Here is a 22,047-nt window from a genome sequence, read left to right as displayed (position 1 = left end):
CAGCATATTAAAAAGCAGAGACATTACTTTGCCAACAAACGTCCATCTAGTCAAAGCTATGGTTTTTCCAGTAGTCATGTTTGGATGTGAGAGTTGGACCATAAAGAAAGCTGAGCACTGAAGGACCGATGCTTTTGAATTGTGGTGTTGGAGAAGACTCTTGAGAGTCCCTTGGACAGCAAGGAGATCCAACCAGTCAATCCTAAAGAAAATGAGTCCTGAATATTCATTGGAAGGACTGACGCTGAACTGAAACTCCAATACTTTGGCCACCTGATTTGAAGAACTGACTCATTTGAAAAGACCCTGATGCTGGGAAAGATTGAAGGTGGGAGGAGAAGGGGACAACAGAGGATGATGGTTGGATGGCATCACCGACTCAATGGACAAGAGTTTGAATAAGCTCTGGGAGTTGGGGATGGACAGGGAAGCCTGGCCTGCTTCAGTCCATGGGGTCGCAGAGAGTTGGACACGACTGAGTGACTGAACTGAACCGATCCTCCCAGTCCCTCCAATCTTCCACAGGGTTTCCTAGTCTCTGCTCCACCCCCATTTCCCCTCGAATCCCTGCCATTTCCCCCAGTGCTCCACACTTGCCTTCTATAAGGCCAGGGGACTGGGATCCCAGAGGACTTTGTTAAGAATTGATGTGCTCATGTGTAACAGGAAACTACTCAAGGTGAGGGAAAGGACCACCACACAGGAGCCAAATGTTTCTGAGGCTCACACAGGAGTAGGAATAGCCCCTGTTTCCACCGGTCAAAATGGAGAGAACTCCTAATACACCAAGCATTGGGTAGAGTCTTCAGATGGGTCACGTGTGTATTGCAACAAAATGAAATGCAACCCAGAGAATAGGAGAAAATATTTGCAAACCATGTATCTGATAAGGAGTTAATATCCAAAAAAAGATAAGGGATGTATGCAACTCAATAGCAAAAAACCCAAATAACCCAACTGTAAAATGGGCAAAGGACCTGAATAGAATTTTTTCCAAGGAAGACATACAAATGGCCAACATGAAAAGATGCTTGAAATCACTAATTATTAGAGAAATGCAGGTCAAAACCACAGTAAGATACCATCTCACACCTGTTAGGATGTCTGTTATCAAAACGACTTGAGACAACCAGTGCTGATGAGGATGCTGAAAAAAGTGAATTCTAGCACTCTGTTGGTGGGAATGTAAACTGGTACAGTCACTATGGAAAACAGTACGGAGGTTCCTTTAAAAAAATAAAAATAGAACTATACTATGATCCAGCAATCTCACTTCTGGGAGATTCATATGCAAAGAAATGAAAGCACTATCTTTAAGAAATAACTGTACTCCTGTGTTCATTGCAGCACTATTCATGGTAGCTGAGATGTAGAAAGAAAGTAGGTCTCTGTTGACAGATGAATGGATAAAGAAAATTACACACTCTCTCACACACACACACATGCACACACCATGAAATATTATTCAGTCTTAACAAAGAAAGAAATCCTGCTGTTTACAGATTCATGGATGAACCTGAAGGGCATTATGCTAAGTGGAATAAGCCAGACAGAGATAGACAAGTACAGTATGATATCACTTAGGAAAAAAAAAAAAGAAGACTCACAATAGAATGGGCTTCCCTGGTGGCTCAGTTGACAAAGAATCCGCCTGCAATGCAGGAGACCTGGGTTTGATTCCTGGGTTGGGAAGATCCCTGGAGAAGGGCATGGCTACCCATTCCAGTATTCTGGCCTGGAAAATTCCATGGACAGAGGAGCCTGGCAGGCGACAGTCCATGGGGTGGCAGAGAGTCAGACATGACTGAGTGACTTTCACTTTCACAGAGTAGAATGGTGGTTGCTATCGGCTGGGGAGAGGGGGAAATGGGGAGAGGCTGGTAAAGGGTACAAACTTCCAGTTGTAAGATAGTTAAGTTTTGAGGATCTAATGTACAGCATGGTGACTATAGTAGATCACACAGTTTCTATATTTAGTCTCTTAGCAAATCTTAAGCTTTCTCACATATACACCAAAAAGATAATTATGTGAGGTGATGAAAGTGAAAGTGAAAGTTGCTCAGTCGTGTCCGACTCTTTGCAATCCCATGGATTATACAGTCCATGGAATTCTCCAGGCGAGAATGCTGGACTGGGTAGCCTTTCCCTTCTCTGGGGGATCTTCCCAACCCAGGGATCGAACCCACGTCTCCTGCATTGCAGATGAATTCTTTACCAGCTGAGCCAGAAGGGAAGCCTATTTGAGGTGACGGTATGTTGATTAACTTGACTGGGAGAATCCTTTCACAGTTTCCATGTATATCAAATAATGTACCCTTTAAACACACTAATATTTCAGTTTGTCAATTACACCTCTGTAAAGCTGGTGAGGAAGGGAATAGAGGCAGAGCTAATTCATCATAGAGTAAAGTCTGTCTGTCCTAACAAAGCATAAAAAAATCTCTGAAAGGATAAACAGAGTCACAAGTTAGTTAACTGCATGCCAGAACAAAATCCAACACTTTTTCAAGGAATACAATACAACGCAGCACATAAAATTCAACAATGTAAAATTCACCACATTTAGCACCCGTTAGAGAAGGCAATGGCAGCCCACTCCAGTACTCTTGCCTGGAAAATCCTGTGGATGGAGGAGCCTGGTAGGCTGCAGTCCATGGGGTTGCTAAGAGTTGGACATGACTGAGTGACTTCAGTTTCACTTTCATATATTGGAGAAGGAAATGGCAACCCACTCCAGTGTTCTTGCCTGGAGAATCCCAGGGACGGGGGAACCTGGTGGGCTGCCATCAATGGGGTCACACAGAGTCGGACACGACTGAAGTGACAGCTGCAGCAGCAGCAGCACCCATTAGAAAATCACAGGACATGTAACAAAACACAAAAATTGGACACATACTTAGAACAACCAAACCAGGAACAGACCCAGAAACGACAGAGATGATGGGATTAGTAGTTAAGGACTTTAAAACCATTATTTTAAATGTTAAGACTATAATCAAGGAAAATTTGGGCCTGATGAACTATGGACGGAGGAGGTTCGTGACATTGTACAGGAGAAAGGGATCAAGACCATCCCCATGGAAAAGAAATGCAAAAAAGCAAAATGGCTGTCTGGGGAGGCCTTACAAATAGCTGTGAAAAGAAGAGAAGCAAAAAGCAAAGGAAAAAAGGAAAGATATAAGCATTTGAATGCAGAGTTCTAAAGAATAGCAAGAAGAGCTAAGAAAGCCTTCCTCAGCGATCAATGCAAAGAAATAGAGGAAAACAACAGAATGGGAAAGACTAGAGATTTCTTCAAGAAAATTAGAGATACCAAGAGAACATTTCATGCAAAGATAGGCTCGATAAAGGACAGAAATAGTATGGACGTAACAGAAGCAGAAGATATTAAGAAGAGGTGGCAAGAATACACGGAAGAACTGTACAAAAAAGATCTTCACGACCAAGATAATCACGATGGTGTGATCACTCACCTAGAGCCAGACATCCTGGAATGTGAAGTCAAGTGGGCCTTAGAAAGCATCACTACGAACAAAGCTAGAGGAGGTGATGGAATTCCAGTTGAGCTGTTTTCAAATCCTGAAAGATGATGCTGTGAAAGTGCTGCACTCAATATGCCAGCAAATTTGGAAAACTCATCAGTGGCCACAGGACTGGAAAAGGTCAGTTTTCATTCCAATCCCAAAGAAAGGCAAAGCCAAAGAATGCTCAAACTACTGCACAATTACACTCATTTTACACGCTACTAAAGTAATGCTGAAAATTCTCCAAGCTAGACTTCAGCAATACATGAACTGTGAACTTCCTGATGTTCAAGCTGGTTTTAGAAAAGGCAGAAGAACCAGAGATCAAATTGCCAACATCCGTTGGATCATGGAAAAAGCCAGAGAGTTCCAGGAAAACATCTATTTCTGCTTTATTGACTATGCCAAAGCCTTTGACTGTGTGGATCACAATAAACTGTGGAAAATTCTGAAAGAGATGGGAATACCAGACCACCTGACCTGCCTCTTGAGAAACCTGTATACAGGTCAGGAAGCAACAGTGAGAACTGGACATGGAACAACAGACTGGTTCCAAATAGGAAAAGGAGTACGTCAAGGCTGTATATTGTCACCCTGCTTATTTAACTTCTATGCAGAGTACATCATGAGAAACGCTGGGCTGGAAGAAGCACAAGTTGGAATCAAGATTGCCGGGAGAAATATCAATAACCTCAGATATGTAGATAACACCACCCTTATGGCAGAAAGTGAAGAGGAACTAAAAAGCCTCTTGATGAAAGTAAAAGTGGAGAGTGAAAAAGTTGGCTTAAAGCTCAACATTCAGAAAACTAAAATGATGGCATCTGGTCCCATCACTTCATGGGAAATAGATGGGGAAACAGTAGAAACAATGTCAGACTTTATATTTGGGGGGCTCCAAAATCACTGCAGATGGTGACTGTAGCCATGAAATTAAAAGACGTTTACTCCTTGGAAGGAAAGTTATGACCAACCTAGATAGCATATTCAAAAGCAGAGACGTTACTTTGCCAACAAAGGTCCATCTAGTCAAGGCTATGGTTTTTCCAGTGGTCATGTATGGATGTGAGAGTTGGACTGTGAAGAAAGCTGAGCACCGAAGAATTGATGCTTTTGAACTGTGGTGTTGGAGAAGACTCTTGAGAGTCCCTTGGACTGCAAGGAGATCCAACCAGTCCATTGTAAAGGAGATCAGTCCTGGGTGTTCTTTGGAAGGAATGATGCTAAAGCTGAAACTCCAGTACTTTGGCCACCTCATGAGAAGAGTTGACTCATTGGAAAAGACTCTGATGCTGGGAGGGATTGGGGGCAGGAGGAGAAGGGGACGACAGAGGATGAGATCGTTGGATGGTATCACCAACTCAATGGACATGAGTTTGGATAAACTTCGGGAGTTGGTGATGGACAGGGAGGCCTGGCCTGCTGCAATTCATGGGGTGGCAAAGAGTCGGACATGAATGAGTGACTGAACTGAACTGAACTGAAGGAGAAAAATAAAAGATATACAAAAGAGACCAAAATGGAACTTCTAAAGTTTAAATACATAGTATCCAAAATGAAACATACACTGGATGGGCTTAAGAGCAGATGAGATACTACAGAAGAAAAGATCATTTGACTGTGATCATTTGAAGAAATTGCAATTATAAGCTACCCAAGATAAAGCATTACAGGAAAAGACACTGAAAAAGAAGTGAGCAGAGTCATGGTGGGCTGTAGGACAATATCAAGTCATGTAACAGATCCCATTACAAACTGGAATCCCAGAAGAGGCAAAAATTAAACAGAAAAAATACTTGAATAAATTGTGGCTTAAAGTTTTCCAAATTAGATGGAGGCTGTAAAAGCTTAGACTATAAATGCATAGAATCTGAACAAAACCCAAGCAAAGAAAGAAAACCACACCAAGGCTGATCACAATCAGATTTGTTAATATCAATAATAAAAAGAAAATCTTAAATGTTGCCGAAGAAATTCAACTTCTAACCAAGATAGAATAATAAGGATTGGATTTACTCTTACTGAAATAAGAGTGACTACCTTGGCACGGACTATTTAGATGGCAAACAAAAGCAAAATGATAAATGGAATTTTGTGAAAAATAAAAAATTCTGATCTACAAAAGATGTCATTAAGAAAAATGAAAAGGCAAGTCATATTTGCAAAACATATTATCCAGTAAAGGACTTATGTGCAGAATGTTCAAGGAATTCTTAAAGCTCAATAAAAGCAGCTTACTTTTTTTTTTCATGGACAAAAGGTTTGAACAGACACTAGACCAATGAAGATATATGAATGGATAATAAGCAAATAAAATGACATGTCAGCAAAGAAGATACATGAGTGGATAATAAGCAAATAAAATGATGTTCAATAATATTAGACCTTAGGGAAATACAAATTAAAACCACACGGAATAGAAGTGATTGGTGGGGCCAGCTGACAATAAAGGTGCTGAGAGGCTGTGTGCAGAGCAAGTTGGACTTGGATCTCAGCTAAAGGACAATATTCCAGTTACTGAACTTTCAGTAAGTGGACCTTTTTCAAAAAAAGGTTTTTCCCTTGTGTGAAAAATGAAGTTTTGCCTAGTCATTCTCTTGAATTACCAGGAAAAAAACTTCCAGTTCAACCAAGATAAAATGAATTTTTCCACACCGAGAAACATCTGGGGTCTATTTGCTCCACTAAAATTGCACATGGAATTCAAAGCAATGCGAATTCAAAGCAATGCAGCAGGTTCTGCACCTTCCATTTCTTCCAAGCTCAGACCTTTCAGAGGAATAATGATGAGGATATTGGATTTGAAGATATTTTTAATGACATATCACAAAGGGAACTAATGGGAAAACTACCCTTGATGATGGAATATAAACTTGATTTCCTGTGATACAGTGTGTGCTGTTCATGAGAACAGAGGAGCTGCATCTTACTTACAGTACTTGTCTATTTATTATAATTTGATGTGCGCAACATTGAAAGTACTGACACATGGGGGAAACTCCACATACACATACCCTAGAGTGGATAAAATTTTAATAACTGACAATACTAAGAGTTGTCAAAAAAGTAGAGCAAATGGAACTTTCATTCATTGCTATCGGGAATGCAAAATGGTACAGTCATTGTGGAAAATAATTTGGTAGTATGTTTATGTGTGTATATATGTATCGAGTTAACTGTATACTTATCACGAGACCCAGAAATCCCACCTTAGATATTAACAGGAACAAAAGCATGTATCCACACAAAGACTTGTACACAAATGTTTATAGCTGCTATATTCATAATGATAAAAATTTGAAAACAAGCCAATTCCATCAATGAATAAATAAATTGTAGTATATGAATACAATGGACACTGCTCAACTATAAAAAGAAATAACTAGCAATACAGGCAACAATATGAGTGCTTGTCCCAGGTTTTATGCTAAGTGAAAGAAACCAAGTATGAGTGATTACTTGTGTGATTCCGTTTATAATCTGTAAATCCTCAAAACATGATTCCTTTGGTGGAGGCAAACATCCAGGGCTAGATATCAGACTGGTAGTTGCTAAGGGCCAGAAGTAAGGGGTGAGGCAAGGGCACAACAAGCCTTTTCAGTCAACGGAAATGTTCTTTATCCTGATCATGGTGTCGCTAGATGATGATATATAGTAAAACTGATGAACTTTATGTAAATTTTACCCCAGTGAATCTGATTTTTCGAATAGAATGCATGACAAACTTGTCGGCCACCACTGATTTTGATGGTGAAGGGAAGATGGTTTGCTGCACTAGAAACTGGCTCTCCTAAGATCTGCTGAGAGAAAAGGATGTGAGACTTTCCTGTGGATTAGACGTGAGCCATGGGAGAGGAATTGATGCTTTTGAACTGTGGTGTTGGAGAAGACTCTTGAAAGTCCCTTGCACAGCATGAAGATCAAACCAGTCAATCCTAAAGGAAATCAGTCCTGAATATCCTGAAAGACTGTTGCTGAAGCTGAAGCTCCAATACTTTGACCACCTATTGAGAAGAACTAACTCATTGGGCAAGACCCTGATGCTGGGAAAGATTGAAGGCAGGAGGAGAAGGGGACGACAGAGGACGAGATCCAAATGGCATCACCGACTGGATGGATAGGAGTTTGAGCACGCTCCCCGAGTTGGTGATGGACAAGGAAACCTGGCGTGTTGCAGTCCATGGGGTCGCAAAGATTCCGACACGACTGAGCGACTGAACTGAATGGGGAGAGCAGCTGGAGGAGCGCACGGCGACCCACTCCAGTATTCTTGCCTGGAGAATCCCATGGACAGAGCAGCCTGGTGGGCTGCAGTCCAGTGGGTCGTAGAGTCAGACATGACTGAAGCGACTTAGCACGCACACGCAGAGGGCACCTCTATGCAGAGGGAAAACTTGCATAGAGCGGTAATATTAATAAAAACCTGTCCAAGAGCGCCACCTGGAGGGGAGCTGAGACTTAGCAGCAAGAAGCTGAAGCCTAGGGCTACCTGTGGGCCTAAGGGTAAGGGGCCCTTCCAGACCAAGGGTGAGACTTGTGGGTGAGAGACCCCGGTAATGTGGGCTGCAGGGTTGGGAAGAACTTTCAAGAGTCACTAGATGAAGAGTCAGCTTTCTACACATAGCAAGCCTGGGGAGATGTGTGGCAGGTCACCCAGTACTAGTTAGAATTTGATTTTTTAAAATTTTTATTAGTATTCTTTTTGGCTGTACCACAGGGCATGTGGCATGACCAGGCATGGAGCCCGAGCCAGGGATGGAACCCCACCAGAGTTCCAGAGTTCCCTGACCAGGGATAAAAACTGAGCCCCCGGCCCTGGGAGTCTTAACCGCTGGTCTGACAGGGAGGTCCCAATAGCTGATTTTTAGAGTAGAACACGTGACAGACTTGCTCCTCTCTCTCCTCTATTTCAACCCCGGAGGAAGCAAAAGCAGCCCAGTGAGTGAGTAAGGAAGAGGGTCTCAGGATGTGTGAGCAGAGGGGGAGGGGAAGCAACATTCATCCCCCACACAGAGTCCCTCCCGCATACAGAGGGACAGACTCACATGTGCCCCCCCTCCCCCGCCCTCCCCTGCACATCCCACCCCCCAGGCCCCCACCCCCCCGCCCCGCCCGCACCCCCCGCTGTGTGCTGTCTATCCCAAATAGATGGCGGAGATGTTTTTAACCTTAAAGCTTTTCTTTGTTGTTGTTGTTTTTTGGCTTGTACTCTTTGTACATCTTTTTTTTTAATTAATTTATTTTTTATTGAAGGATAATTGCTTTACAGAATTTTGTTGTTTTCTGTCAAATCTCATCATGAATCAGCCACAGGTATACATATATCCCCTCCCTTTTGAACCTCCCTCCCATCTCCCTCCCCATCTTACCCCTCTAGGTTGATACAGAGCCCCTGTTTGAGTTTCCTTAGCCATACAGCAAATTCCCATTGGCTATCTATTTTACATATGATAGTGTAAGTTTCCATGTTACTCTTTCCATACATCTCGCCCTCTCCTCCCCTTTGTACATCTTTTATTGTGGTAAAATACACATAACATCCAATTTCTCATTTTAACCATTTTAAAATGTAGGATTCAGCAGGACCGAATTGTTGCGTACCCAATTGGGTATTGTCGTTTACTCATCTCCAGAACCCTTTCATCAAGCCCAACTGAAACCCCATGTCTGCTAAACAAGAACTCCCTATTACTCCGCCCCCTACCCCTACCCCCTGCCCCTGCCCCCAGGAAGCACCATTCTACCCTCCATCTCTGTGAATCTGATCACTCTGTATGGGTTTCAAAACTGCGATTACTGAAATGAGACTTTGATAACTTGAAGTGACCCTGGAAATTTTGCCAGTGCAGTGTCCAGAAAAGACATGGGTCTTCCCAGCATTCGATTCAAAAGGGTGATTATGAACCAGCCCCAGAGAACAAGTCCGAATGGGGATTGGCTGTTCTCTGATTTCCTTGACGACCATGAAAGCAAACTCTGGTCTTCAGCATCTGGGACCCTGAAGGAAGCAGGCAGACACTGGCTCCTGCCTGCTGGGGTCGCTTATCCGGGTGGCTGGTCTTGGATGGGGTTGGGATCAGGATGGTGGCCAGGAGGGCACCAGGGGGCGCAGCAAGGAGGTTGATGAGCCCCAGAATCAGAGGGGCCTCAGGGGCCCAAGTCAGAAGCCTGTCTGCAGGAGAGCCCTGCCGCTTGCTTTTTTCACTTGGCACGTCTCGAAGGGTGTCATGTCAAGACATGAAGACCCACCTCTGTCTTTAAATTGCTGCGTGATGCAGAATTACCAGCGCTTAGGTTTCTCCGGTGGCTCACATGGTAAAGAATCTGCTCGTAATGCAGGAGACCTGGGCTCGATCCCCGGGCGAGGCAGTTCCCCTGGAGAAGGGCATGGCTACCCAGTCCAGTTATTTTGCCTGGAGAATCCCATGGACAAAGGAGCCTGGTGGGCTACAGTCCACGGGGTCACAAAGAGTCCGACACGACTGAGCAAGCATCACTTTCACTTTCAGGTCACCGATTCTCAAGCTGGTGGAATTTATGGTTGATTATACTTTTCTGCTATTAGCTGTTACTTCAGTAAACATATGTCATTCTTCTTGGACCTGTGTTTCTCTAAAGTTGCTTAATTATTTAGTCACAGGCAGGTCATCCTATCACTCATTACATCACTCATTACATGGGTGAGTGACAAGGTTAGATTGTGACTTAGAAGGGTTTAAAAAGTCATACGAGAGAAATATCTTTTGGAAATGACCTTTTGAAATGGAACAGTTAGACCACCTCTAGAGCTGTCATCAAGGGTGGCCCAGGTCACATTCATTCAGTGGGCTGGACAACATGGAGTGGAAGATCTTGGGGAGGAAGAAAAGCAGCTCCTATGCTGGACGATATGGTCACCCTTAGATTATAACGTGCATATTGTTAATATAACCATTGTTCTGTGTGTCTGTTTATTCCTCACTGCTGTATTTTATTCCTCACTGCTGTATAATTAGTTGACAATGCAATTTACTTAAAAAAAAAAAAAATCCAGGTGGCACAGTGGTAGAGAACCCACCTTCCAATGTAGGGGATGTGGGTTTGATCTCTGGTTGGGGAACTAAGATCACACAGGCCACAGAGTAACTAAGCCTGTACGCCACAACCACTGAACCAGTGCCTCAACTCGAGAGCCCCGTTAGCTGCAAACTACAGAGCTTGTGTACCACCACTAGAGAGAAGCCTCTGTGCCATAACAAAAGATCCCACATGCTGCAACTAAGACCCTATGCAGGAAAAAACAAATAAAGTTTTCTTTTAAAAATAATGAGGCTGATCAAAACACAGCAAGATGAATCTCAAGACGATTGTCTGAGTTGATTGTGCTGTTCTGCATGTGGCCCCTCACCTGCCTGTGCACCCCTAAAACTCTTCTTTAAAAGCTCTTGTCCCCTGATCACCAATGGTGAGTTGGTTCTTTGGGACATGAGTCTACCTTTTTCTCAGGATTGCTGGCTTCCTCAAGAAAGCTATCTTTCCTTTTACCCAACACTTGTCTCTCAATATTGATTTCTTGAGCAACAAACAATTGAACCTGAGTTTGGTAAACAGATAGGGACCCTGCACCCCTTGCCAGTGCTGATTTTCTTCTGAATGTTCATGAAATAGGAACCATAGGCACCCAACAGCATTGCAGGGACATTCAGATCGGACAGTGATTGTGGAAATGCTGTGAAAATTGAAAAGCACTAGATAAGAATGAGCTTTAATAAAGACCTGAAAAGCTAAGCATAAATATGGATACAACATACAAAAGATAAGATAAAATCTGAAGTGAGACACTTGTCAAAAGTCCTGAGATTTTATTAATTTATGGCAGAAAGTGAAGGAGAACCAAAGAGACTCTTGATGAAAGTGAAAGAGGAGAGTGAAAAAGTTGGCTTGAAGCTCAACATTCAGAAAACTAAGATCATGGCATCTGGTCCCATCACTTCATGGCAAATAGATGGGGAAACAGTGGAAACAGTGGCTGACTTTATTTTTCTGGGCTCAAAAATCACTGCAGATGGTGACTGCAGCCATGAAATTAAAAGACGCTTACTCCTTGGAAAGAAAGTTATGACCAACCTGCTAAGTTGCTTCAGTCGTGTCTGACTCTGTGCGACCCTAGAAACAGCAGCCCACCAGGCTCCACCGTCCCTGGGATTCTCCAGGCAAGAACACTGGAGTGGGTTGCCATTTCCTTCTCCAATGCATGAAAGTGAAAGTGAAAGTGAAAGTGAAGTTGCTCAGTCGTGTCCGACCCTCAGCGACCCCATGGACTGCAGCCTACCGTGCTCCTCCGTCCATGGGATTTTCCAGGCAAGAGTACTGGAGTGGGTTGCCATTGCCTTCTCCAATGACCAACCTAGACGGCATATTAAAAAGCAAAGACATTACTTTGCCAACAAAGGTCCATCTAGTCAAGGCTATGGTTTTTCAGTGGTCATGTATGGATGTGAGAGCTGGACTATAAAGAAAGCTGAGTGCTGAAGAATTGATGCTTTTGAACTGTGGTGTTGGAGAAGACTTTTGAGAGTCCCTTGGACTGCAAGGAGATCCAGCCAGTCCATTCTAAAGGAGATCCGTCCTGGGTGTTCATTGGAAGGACCGATGTTGAAGCTGAAACTCCAATAGTCTGGCCACCTGATTTGAAGAACTGACTCATGTGAAAAGACCCTGATGCTGGGAAAGATTGAGGGCAGGAGGAGAAGGGGACGACAGAAGATGAGATGGTTAGATGGCATCACCAACTCAATGGACATGGGTTTGGGTGGACTCCGGGAGTTGGTGAGGGACAGGGAGGCCTAGCGTGTTCATGGGATTGCAAAGAGTGGGACACGACTGAGTGACTGAACTGAACTGAACTGATTGGGAAAAAAACCCTAGGTAGAACTATATGCACAAAATCTCAAAAGATCAGAAGCAATCCGTGTCAACAGCATGGGCTCAGGAGTTTATCCATACTCCCCGTTTAAAACACATCATTGTTTCCCTGTGACTATAAAAATAGCACATGGTCTTTGTAGAAAATCTGAGAAATAGAGGACAGCATAAAAAGGAAAATAAAAATCACCCATGATCCCACCACTCAGAGATCACTATTAACATTTTTGGTATATCTCTCCTATGCTTAAAAAAAAACCCTGTACTTGTATTTTATTGTGATTGGTATTAACACTAAACACAATTTTGTGTCATGCCTTTTTCACTTAGCATTGTGTCAGGGACATTTCTCCAGGACATTACAGATGCTTTGGGACTATGAAGGTCATGGTCACTTCTGGTTCAGCCCCACATGAGAACCGAGCTTTCGTAGCAGGCTGAGCACCATGCTGCCTGGATGGGGAAAACGAAGGCGAACCAGAAAAGTAGATGTGGGAGATCTGAGTCCATAACACCAACAGATTAGGAACTGAGCTCCTGTGGGAAGGAGTTCTGGCTCTGAGCGGCTCTGTCTACACATGGGAATCTCCCTGCTTCACTGGAGGACTTGCTGGCTGATTTCATTCATCTGAGATCAGGCCTGGCCAGCTTCAGTGGCAGGAGGCTCTGACATGAAGGTCAGCCAGGATAGAAAGCGTTTCTGGGGGACCTCCCTGGCGGTCCAGTGGTTAAGACTCTGCCTTCTAATGCAAGGAGTACGGGTTTGATGCCTGGTCAGAGAAATAAGATCTCACATGCCGCAGGGTGTGACCAAAGATTAAAAATAAATAGACAAACCTTGTTTAAAAACAACAAAAAAAGCCTTTCTGAGCTGACACTGATAGTCAATGGAAATCGTGGCTCTGTTTGCTCCCTGGCACCTTTTCGGGAGCAAGGTCAGCAAGTGTCAGGGTCCCTGAGTAAGAACCTGCTCTGAGTGGCTTTGGGCTTTCAGCTCCATGGCTGACTGAGACTCAAAAAGCAAAACCAAACCACAAAAAAGAGAAATCACCCCTGGATAGTTGGCAAAGGTAGCACTTTAAAGTCACCTGGGGTCTTCGCATGACGTCCTAGGCATTGCTGGGGTGTCACGTTGGTGTGAAACCAGCAAAAAAGGAGGGAGAGGAGGAAAAGGGGTGGAGTAGGGGATGCCCCAAGTGTCATTCTATGAGGACCCGATTGTCAGGTTCAAAGTGCTCCTGGTTTTCTTTCTCTGGAGAGCGCTGGTTACATCATGGGGTAAGCGATGACAAAATAGTTGAGCTCTGAATCGATCAGCTTTCTGTACCTCCTGTAAATTTCCCGCAGTGTCCTGTCCTCTTCATTCGTCTCATATCTGTTTGTATAAATTCTCACCTGTGCCGACAGAGGAACACATCTGCACACACGCACCCTGTGACTACATCACCCAGGCCCTGAAGACCATCCAAATGAGGAACCCATACAATTGTTGGCAGAATCAGGAAAAGCCCAAACCCAACTATTAATGCTGAGGATGATTACTACTAATTATTAATCCTAAGCTCCAGATTCCCTTGGAAATTAGCAATTTCACAGAAGGGACAGACTTGTGAGACATCCAACCCCCATGCCCTGCCTCATCCCTGAACTTCATCCCAGGACTGGACACCTGCCCCCCAGAAGCCCCTGTGCCCCTGCCCTTGGTGGAACCCACCCCAGGGTGCTCTTACCTTGAGTGTGCGCAGGGCACACTGCCCTTCCTCCCGGCTCTTTAGGATCCGCTCCACAAACTGAACATCCAGGAAAGCCCAGATTTTGAAATAAAACAACTTCTTGCAGGATAAGATGAGGAGGTGCAGCTCTTCATCCAGAGACTCATGGTTGTTGTTGAATTCAAAAGTTAGTTTCTGGAAAAGCACCAATAGGGCAGACGATGTGAACAGAGATGCTGGGACTTAGCTGGATCATTTCATAGCACTTTCATGATGCAACACTGGCCTGGTGGCTGTGGTGGTTCAAGTGTTTTATTTACTTATTGGCCGTGCCACGTGGCACACGGGAGCCTAGTTTCCCTGATCAGGACCAGGGCTGGAACCTATGCTTCCTGCAGTGGAAGCGGAGTCTCAACCACTGGCCCACTGGGGAAGTCCCCTCCAGTGCCTTAGATAAGGGACAGTGGACACGCAGTTGTCAGAGGAAGGGATTTAGGAATGCAAGTGATCTCATCCAAGTTTCCAAAACTTGGGAGTTTTGAGGCAATGTACCTAGAGTCTGGAGACCAAGGCGGTCTTCCTGGCCCTGCAGTGGCCTGGCCAGGTGACTATGGGCAACACCAAAAGGTAGTATGATGTCTGCCTGCCCATTTCAGGGCTGTGTGAGCATAAATGACCTCTGCACATTTTGTCATCCCTCACTGTAAGTATTGGTGTTTCTTAATTTATAAGTTTATTAATAAGCTTATTAATTTATCATTTCTTTGTTATAGAATTATAAATTTATTAAGTGGTATAAATTAATTAATTTACCTGACTGCACTGGGCCTTAGTTGTGTCATACGGGACCTAGTTCCCTGACCATGGATCGAAGCTGCGTTCCCTGCACTGGGAGTGTGGAGGCTTAGCCACAGGACTGCCAGGAAAGTCCCAGCGGTGGTATATATACCCCTGTATATCCATGCTCACAGCCTTGTGTGTGTTATTCAGTCGCTCAGTTGGGTCTGACTCCTTGTGATCCCCTGGACTGTAGCCCGCCAGGCTCCTCTGTCCATGGGATTCTTCAGACAAGAATACCAGAGTGGGTCGTCATGCCCTTCTGCAGGGGATCTTCCCGGCCCAGGAATCGATCCTGCATCTCCTCCACTGGCAGTCATGGATTCTTTACTGCTGAGCCACTTGAGAAGACTGTGAGGTCCCTGCTAAGGGGACAGAATGATGCTGATTCGTAGATGGGGAGCTGCCAGATTAGAGAACAGCCCACGCCTCTGAGCTCCTCGGTAGCTTGGGTCGGGTCTGGCTTTTCGTCTGGTTTGGAGTCTCACTGTGTCCCGTGTGCTGCTCTATCAGGTGGATGAGTGGAAGGGGCTGCCGACCTGCTGGTCACCGGGGGAGGCACCTGCATGCTCGGACCTCAGAGTTCTGAGCCAGGGATATAGGCGCTTTCCTCGGTGGACAGTCACCCAAGAGTGGGTTTCATGTACCGGAAGCGAGCAGTAACTTTTGTCCTCTGCTGTGGTCTCGGGGACCAGGAGAGGTGTAGTTTGGTGACCTTTCGCAGAATCTCAACTTAAAGCTTCCCTGGTGGCTCAGATGGTAAAGAAGCTGCTTGCATTGCAGGAGAGCCGGGTTCGATCCCTGGGTCGAGAAGATCCCCCGGAGAAGGAAATGGCAACTCACTCTAGTATTCTTGCCTGGAGAATCCCACGGACAGAGGACCCTGGGAGGCTACAGTCCACAGGGTCACAAAAGAGTTGGGACATGGCCGAGCGTCTAACGCTTTCACCTTTTGAGAGCAGGCGGGAGGAACCAGAGGGGCGGCCACTCCTCCCAGGCCTCCCGGCCCTCGGGTCGTACCTACCTGCAGAGTGTGCCGAAAGGTGGGCAGGAGATCCGTCAGGGTGGGTCTCATGGACCAGTCAGGGTCGCTGAAATAGCAGCTTCTCAGACTGATGCTCCTGATGGGGATCTCCTGCAAGAGGATCCGGGCCAAGTGCTCATACTTCATGACCCGCTCAAAGAAGAAGTTGACCTTCAGGCTGGTGGCGTGCCTGGTGAGCTTGGCCCAAGACATGCCCCAGATGACTTGCCCATGGGGGTCGTGAATGTGGCACTTGATGTTCATGGTCCGGAGGGTGCCGGGGTTGTTGTCGCACAGGTTTTCCAGCAGCTCGTCAGAGATGCAGTTGTAGTTGAGGGTCAGGGACACCAGGTTGCGGAACGTGGCCATGGTCTTGTTGAACTGGGGACTGCTGTAGACGGCGAGGTGGTGGCTGAAATAGTCCTCGATGTTGAGCTCCGTCACCGTGCTCTCGTTCCTTAAGTAGCTCAGGGCGTTGAGGATGTGGCAGCCTTGTTCCGTAGTGAGCCTGGCCCCCTTCAGGCTGAGATAGTTCAGGTGTTTGCCCATCTTCTTCAAGAAGAAGCTCAAGCTTTTCATGAATGAGCTCCTGATGCTGTTCCTCCAGACCAGGCGGTCCAATTCAAGATGCTGGATGGAGAAAGATTTCAGACGGTTGTTACTCTTGCCCAGACATGAGAGGAGGCCTCGCATGGTGACCTGGAACTTCTTGGTCAGGACAGCGTTGTAAGGATTCAGGAATTTGATCTCCAAGTGCTCCAGGTAACGACCAAATTTCTTAACATACCAAAGGGCTGACTCAAATTCGGATGCATGTACCCTGGAAGGTCTCCCACTGAACGTGATGGTCCGGTATCGCCAGAGGTCAGCCGAGTACATCGTCTGGTTCCACTTCCTGCAGACAAGGGCCGCCCTGGACCTGTCCCTGTCTCCCAGCCACCAAAAGACACGACGCAGGCACACATCGGGCAGGGTGGCCCAGCAGCTCTGGTCTTGAGGCTGGATCAGTTGGTCTTCTTCGTCCATCGGGGAACCAGGATGTCCACTGCAGCGGCGTGGTGGGCAGGGCTTCCAAAAATGAGGAAAGAAAAGCAATCACTTGTTTTCTGTGGGGAGTAAAAAGGAAGACCATTACCTGCCAAACACATTAAACCTAATTAATGCAGTGAACTTGCTCTGTGGCCCCATGTGTCAGTGCTGGGCAGGTGCATGGGGGACAAAGATACATAAACCGTACAGTGTACACCCGCCAGGATTCACAGCCCAGCAGGGGTCTAGTGGCGACACAGACCAGGACTCAGTTACAACACTGTGGGAGACGAGAAAAGGCTCAGGGATATTCGTGGTGCCTCTGCCTCTGCTCAGTCACTCAGTCGTGTCCGACGCTTTGCGACTCTATGGACTGTAGCCCACCAGCCTCCTCTGTCCATGGGATTCTCCAGGCAAGATTCCTGGGGTGGATTGCCACTTCCTCCTCCAGGGGATCTTCCTGACCCAGAAATTGAATCTGCACCTCTTGCGTCTCCTGCCTTGGCAGAAGGATTCTTCACCCACTGAGCCACCTGGGAAGCCCATTCATGGTGCAGGGTAGCACAAACAAAGCATGATTAATTCTTTCTGGGTAAGAAGTAGTAGAGAGGGCTGCTTGGAGGAGGTGGCATCTGAGCTGAGGTTTGCAGGGTGGATATGTGTGTGCAAAGCAGATAGGTTGGTGGTGGAGGATCTGGTATACTCCAGGAAGAGGGAACAAGATGGGCGAAGCCACAGGATGTGAGCATATGTGATGTGTTCATATTCAGGGAATTAACAGTTGTTTGAAGCTTAATTTGTGACAGGCAAGGAGTGATGAACCTGGATCAGGGGCAGTGGGAGGTGCAGGCTCAAGGGCATCATTCAAGATGCTCTGAATGATGTGATAAAGACCGTGTCCTAGAGGAATTCTGACATCTTCTCTGGATGAATCACTGTGTTGAGCGACACTGCTGATGGCTGTGTCTCTATTTGGGGCTTCTCAGGTGATGCCAGTGGTAAAGAACTCTCCTGCCATTGCAGGGACATAAGAGACATGGGTTTGATCCCTGGGTCAGGAAGATCCCCTGGAGGAAGGCATGGCAATCCACTCCAGTACTCTTGCCTGGAGAATCCCATGGACAGAGGAGCCTGGCGGGTTACAGTCCATGGGGTCGCAAAGAGTTGGACACGACTGAAGCAACTAGTCGTGCACACATGTGTCTCTGTTCAAAAGGCACAGCCGCAGAACGAAGGTGGAGAACCTCGCTGACGTCAGGGCAGGTCTAAGGATCGCATGCCCAGAAGTGCTGTGGGCAGTCTTGAGGTAAAGAAAGAATACTCTGGGGGAGTGGAGGAAGGATGTTCTAGAGCAGAGTCCAGGCTTGAAGCCTGGGACTAGGGCAGCATGATAGTGGGAATCGGGGTGAACTGTGAGTTTTTTAGTGGACATGATTTGGCAACTGGTGAACAGAGAAATGGGAAGACTGGAAGGTCTCTGACTTGATTGAATTGTAGGTGGTACCCCCATCAAGCTAGGGAGCCCCAGGGAAGAACTGGGCTAAGGCCCTACCAGATACACTGAGCCCTCGGTCAGACTTTTCAGTCATGTGCTGTAATCTTCATGGCTTTGCTTTCAAAGTTTCCCCTGCCTGAAAACTACCCTCCTTTTCTCTACCTCTCCCCAGCCCTCCATTTTTAAGGTTTAAGCCCTATGGCTCCACAAAGCTTTTATTGTCTTTTTTATTCATTGTGGCTCATAAAAACTCAGAGCTGGAAGAGACCTGAGAATTGAATTTTTTTTTTTTTTAAGATGGAAACTAGGGACAGAGAGGTGAAGGGGCCTGCCTGTGGTCACACAGTAAGTTAGTAATAGGCCCCAGGCTAGACCTGGGCTTTCTTACTTTCTCTTGTACTTTTTTCCTGCCTCTACTTTTCAGGCCTTGGATGCAGAGGGACAAGTTAATCATAATTTTCAGTTCAGGACAGACATTTGTCTGTGCAAGAACTCTCTTTGATTTTATGACTCTGTGTGACCCCCATGGACTATAGCCCGCCAAGCTCCTCTGTCCATGAGATTTTCCAGGCAAGAATACTGGAGTGAGTAGCCATTCCCTTCTTCAGGGTATCTTCCTCACCTAGGGATCGAACCTGGGTCTCCTGCATTGCAGGCAGATTCTTTACTGTCTGCCCCACGAGGGAAACCCATTTATCCCTTTTAACTCAATGTCCCACTTCACCGTTCCCCACCAGAGGCAACTATTCCAGTGTGTTTGATGTGCTTCGTTTTGTTTGTGCGTGTGCTTGCCAAATGTGTGTTCCATGTCTGTAAGCACCACTCACGTTGGCCTGTGTGCGTCTCACTCTGCGCCTGTCATCTGAGTAGACCCAGTGGTGGATAGCCTCCTAATCATTCTCCGCAGGAGGGGCCCCCGGGCCTCTCCCAGCTCTCCCCAACACCGCAGCTGTGAAGAGCATCCTCAAATGAGATCCTGTAGGTTTCCTCCATGCCTTTGTCCTCACTACCCCATCATCACCTACTGAACAATTTGGTCCCTTCCTCCAGCTGGCCCTCCCATCTCCCACCCAGATAGGCCTCTGCATGGAAACTGGTAGCAGCCTATTCCCACCCAGGATACAGGGCTCTGGTGGGTTTAGCCCCTTCTTTTTTCCCTTTCAGTGTCAAAGCCTTTCTTTTCTATGAAGCCCACACACTCTTTGGGATGAGGAACAGCCTCATTCTTCTTTTGAGGAAGTATTTTAACTAATGAAAAAAGAGTGTGTCTTTCTTCACATATAAACTGTCTGGGGCTAGGGGACCCCACAGCACTTAGCATAGAGCAAGGAACCTATAACCCAGGGATCGAACCTAGGTTTCCTGCATCGCAGGCAGATTCTTTACCATCTGAGCCATCAGGGAAGTCCAAGAATACTGGAGTGGGTAGCCTATCCCTTCTCCAGTGGATCTTCCCAACCCAGGAATTGAACTGGGGTCTCCTGTATTGGAGATGATTCTTTATCAGCTGAGCTACCAGGGAAGCCCTAAGAGGTACACAAGAATAGCTGCTGCTGCTACTGCTGCTAAGTTGCTTCAGTCATGTCCAACTCTGTGCGACCCCATAGACAGCAGCCTGCCAGGCTCCCCCGTCCCTGGGATTCTCCAGGCAAGAACTGGAGTGGGTTGCCATTTCCTTCTCCAATGCATGAAAGTACTGGAGTGGGTTGCCACTGCCTTCTCCATTGCCTTCTCTTGTTTCTCCAAGAAAAGCTAAAACCAGGGAATTCCATGGTGGTCCAGTGGTTGACTCCTGGTTTCCACTGCAGGGGGCACAGTTTCCATCCCTGGACAGGGAACTAAGATCCCAGAAACCTCACAGTGCTGCCAAGGAAAGAAAAGAAAAGAAAAAAGCTGCTGCTGCTGCTGCTAAGTCGCTTTAGCTGTGTCTGACTCTATGCGACCCCATAGACGGCAGCTCACCAGGCTTCCCCGTCCCTAGGATTCTCTAGGCAAGAACACTGGAGTGGGTTGCCATTTCCTTCTCGAATGCATGAAAGTGAAAAGTGAAAGTGAATGGGGGTCAGAATAGTTATCAGACACTTTAAACCATACGGTGGGGCTGGAAGAACTTTGGTGAATTGGGAATCATGTTGCAAGCCTTCCAAAAGTCATGTCATTACCTGGAACCTATGCTACCCCTCAAGAGGCAGTGTAGATTAGTGGGTTAGATTCTGGTTGTCAGCAGCACTATGTAACTTCGTGTGTGTGTTCTCTGTTGAGTCCAGACTCTCTGTGGCGCCATGGACTGTAGCCCATCAGGCTCCTCTGTCCATGGGATATTCCAGGCAAGAATACTGGAGTGGGTTGCCATTTCCTACTCCAGGCGGTCTTCCCCACCCAGGGATCGAATCTGCGTCTTCTGTGTCTCCTGTACGGGCAGGTGGATTCTTTACTACTAGCACCGCCTGGAAAGCCCCTCCACATCTGTTGATATGGATAACTGTTCCTTTCCCCTAGTGTTGGGGGGATTAAATGGACTGAGATGGAAAACACTAGAACAGTGCCAGGCATATAGTAAATGTTACACAAGTGTTTGCTGCCATCAGAAAGTTGGTGCCAACGTGCTTCTAAATAACATCCCTATAAGGAAGGTATTTACAATGGGGAAACAGGTGTTGGAAGGTTAGGAAAATGAGATGGGTAAGTGGGGAGCAGGATTCGAACCCAGATGCTGGAACGTAGGCTGGGTTCACAACGTCACACAGCTGCCAAGCCTGGGAGGACACTTGGGTGTTCCATCACCCGGGGTGCGGAGAGGGCCCAGGAGCCTCCCGGGGGCGGCGGGTGAGGAGGGGCGCCTACCTCGCCGCGCGCGTTACCGTTCGCGGGGCCAAGCTTCTCCAGCTGCAGGGACGGCGAGCGCCGGGCCTGCTCCGCCCGCGCCGCCTCCGCTCCGACACCAACTCCGCCGCCCGCGGCCGGGCCGAGGCTAGAAGACCAGCGGCCCGCCGCCTCTGTGACGTGCCGCCACCTGCGGGGGTCTGCTCAAGCCCACGGCCGCGGGGCCCAAACCCGGGGTGATCGCGCAGGTCGAGGGGCCAGACGAGGTGCCCCCACCCAGCAGACGGCCGGGGAGGCGCCCTGGCCGGGGGGAGGGAGGCAGGAGGCTGGGCCCCACAGCCCCTGCCCCCTGCCCGGCCCCTCTGCACGCCGAAAGAGGTTCTGCCCAGGACTTGGGTTGTGCAGGCCCGATCGTTCGCCACCTTTCCTGTCCGGATCCAGCCCCGGTTCCTGTCCATTGTCGGTGACCCTCTCTGGGAAGCCTAAGCCACTGCCAGCCCAGCCTTAGTGTTAGTCTCTCAGTCGCTTCTGACTCTTTGCGACTGTGGACTGTAGCCCGCCAGGCTCCTCTGTCCATGGGATTCTCGAGGCAAGAATACTGGAGTGGGTTGCCATGGCCGCCTCCAGGGCATCTTCCCAACCCAGGGATGGAACCTCGGTCTCCTGCCCTGCAGGCGGATTCGTTACCTTCTGAGCAGT

General features: G+C 47.0%; 1 protein-coding gene and 1 pseudogene across 1 annotated transcript; one reads left to right on the top strand and one right to left on the bottom strand.

Annotated features, from left to right (window-relative positions):
- Positions 1-5,950: 5,950 nt before the first annotated feature.
- LOC120866650 lies at positions 5,951-6,813 on the top strand (annotated as a pseudogene).
- Positions 6,814-13,265: 6,452 nt separating this feature from the next.
- On the bottom strand, positions 13,266-17,027 carry FBXO39 (F-box protein 39). The gene is made up of 3 exons (XM_040243702.1): positions 16,002-17,027; positions 14,159-14,335; positions 13,266-13,823 (listed from the first exon to the last, which is right to left on the bottom strand). Exons 1-3 carry the CDS (start codon positions 17,025-17,027, stop codon positions 13,695-13,697), a joined length of 1,332 nt encoding a protein of 443 aa, XP_040099636.1. The 3' UTR covers positions 13,266-13,694.
- Between the last annotated feature and the right edge of the window lie 5,020 nt (positions 17,028-22,047).

The sequence above is a fragment of the Oryx dammah genome, unplaced genomic scaffold (genome assembly GCF_014754425.2).
Source record: "Oryx dammah isolate SB20612 unplaced genomic scaffold, SCBI_Odam_1.1 HiC_scaffold_8, whole genome shotgun sequence".
NCBI classification, from domain to species: Eukaryota; Metazoa; Chordata; class Mammalia; order Artiodactyla; family Bovidae; genus Oryx; species Oryx dammah.
Note: the sequence above shows the minus strand (reverse complement) of the source record. Positions and strands in the feature narration are given on the sequence as shown.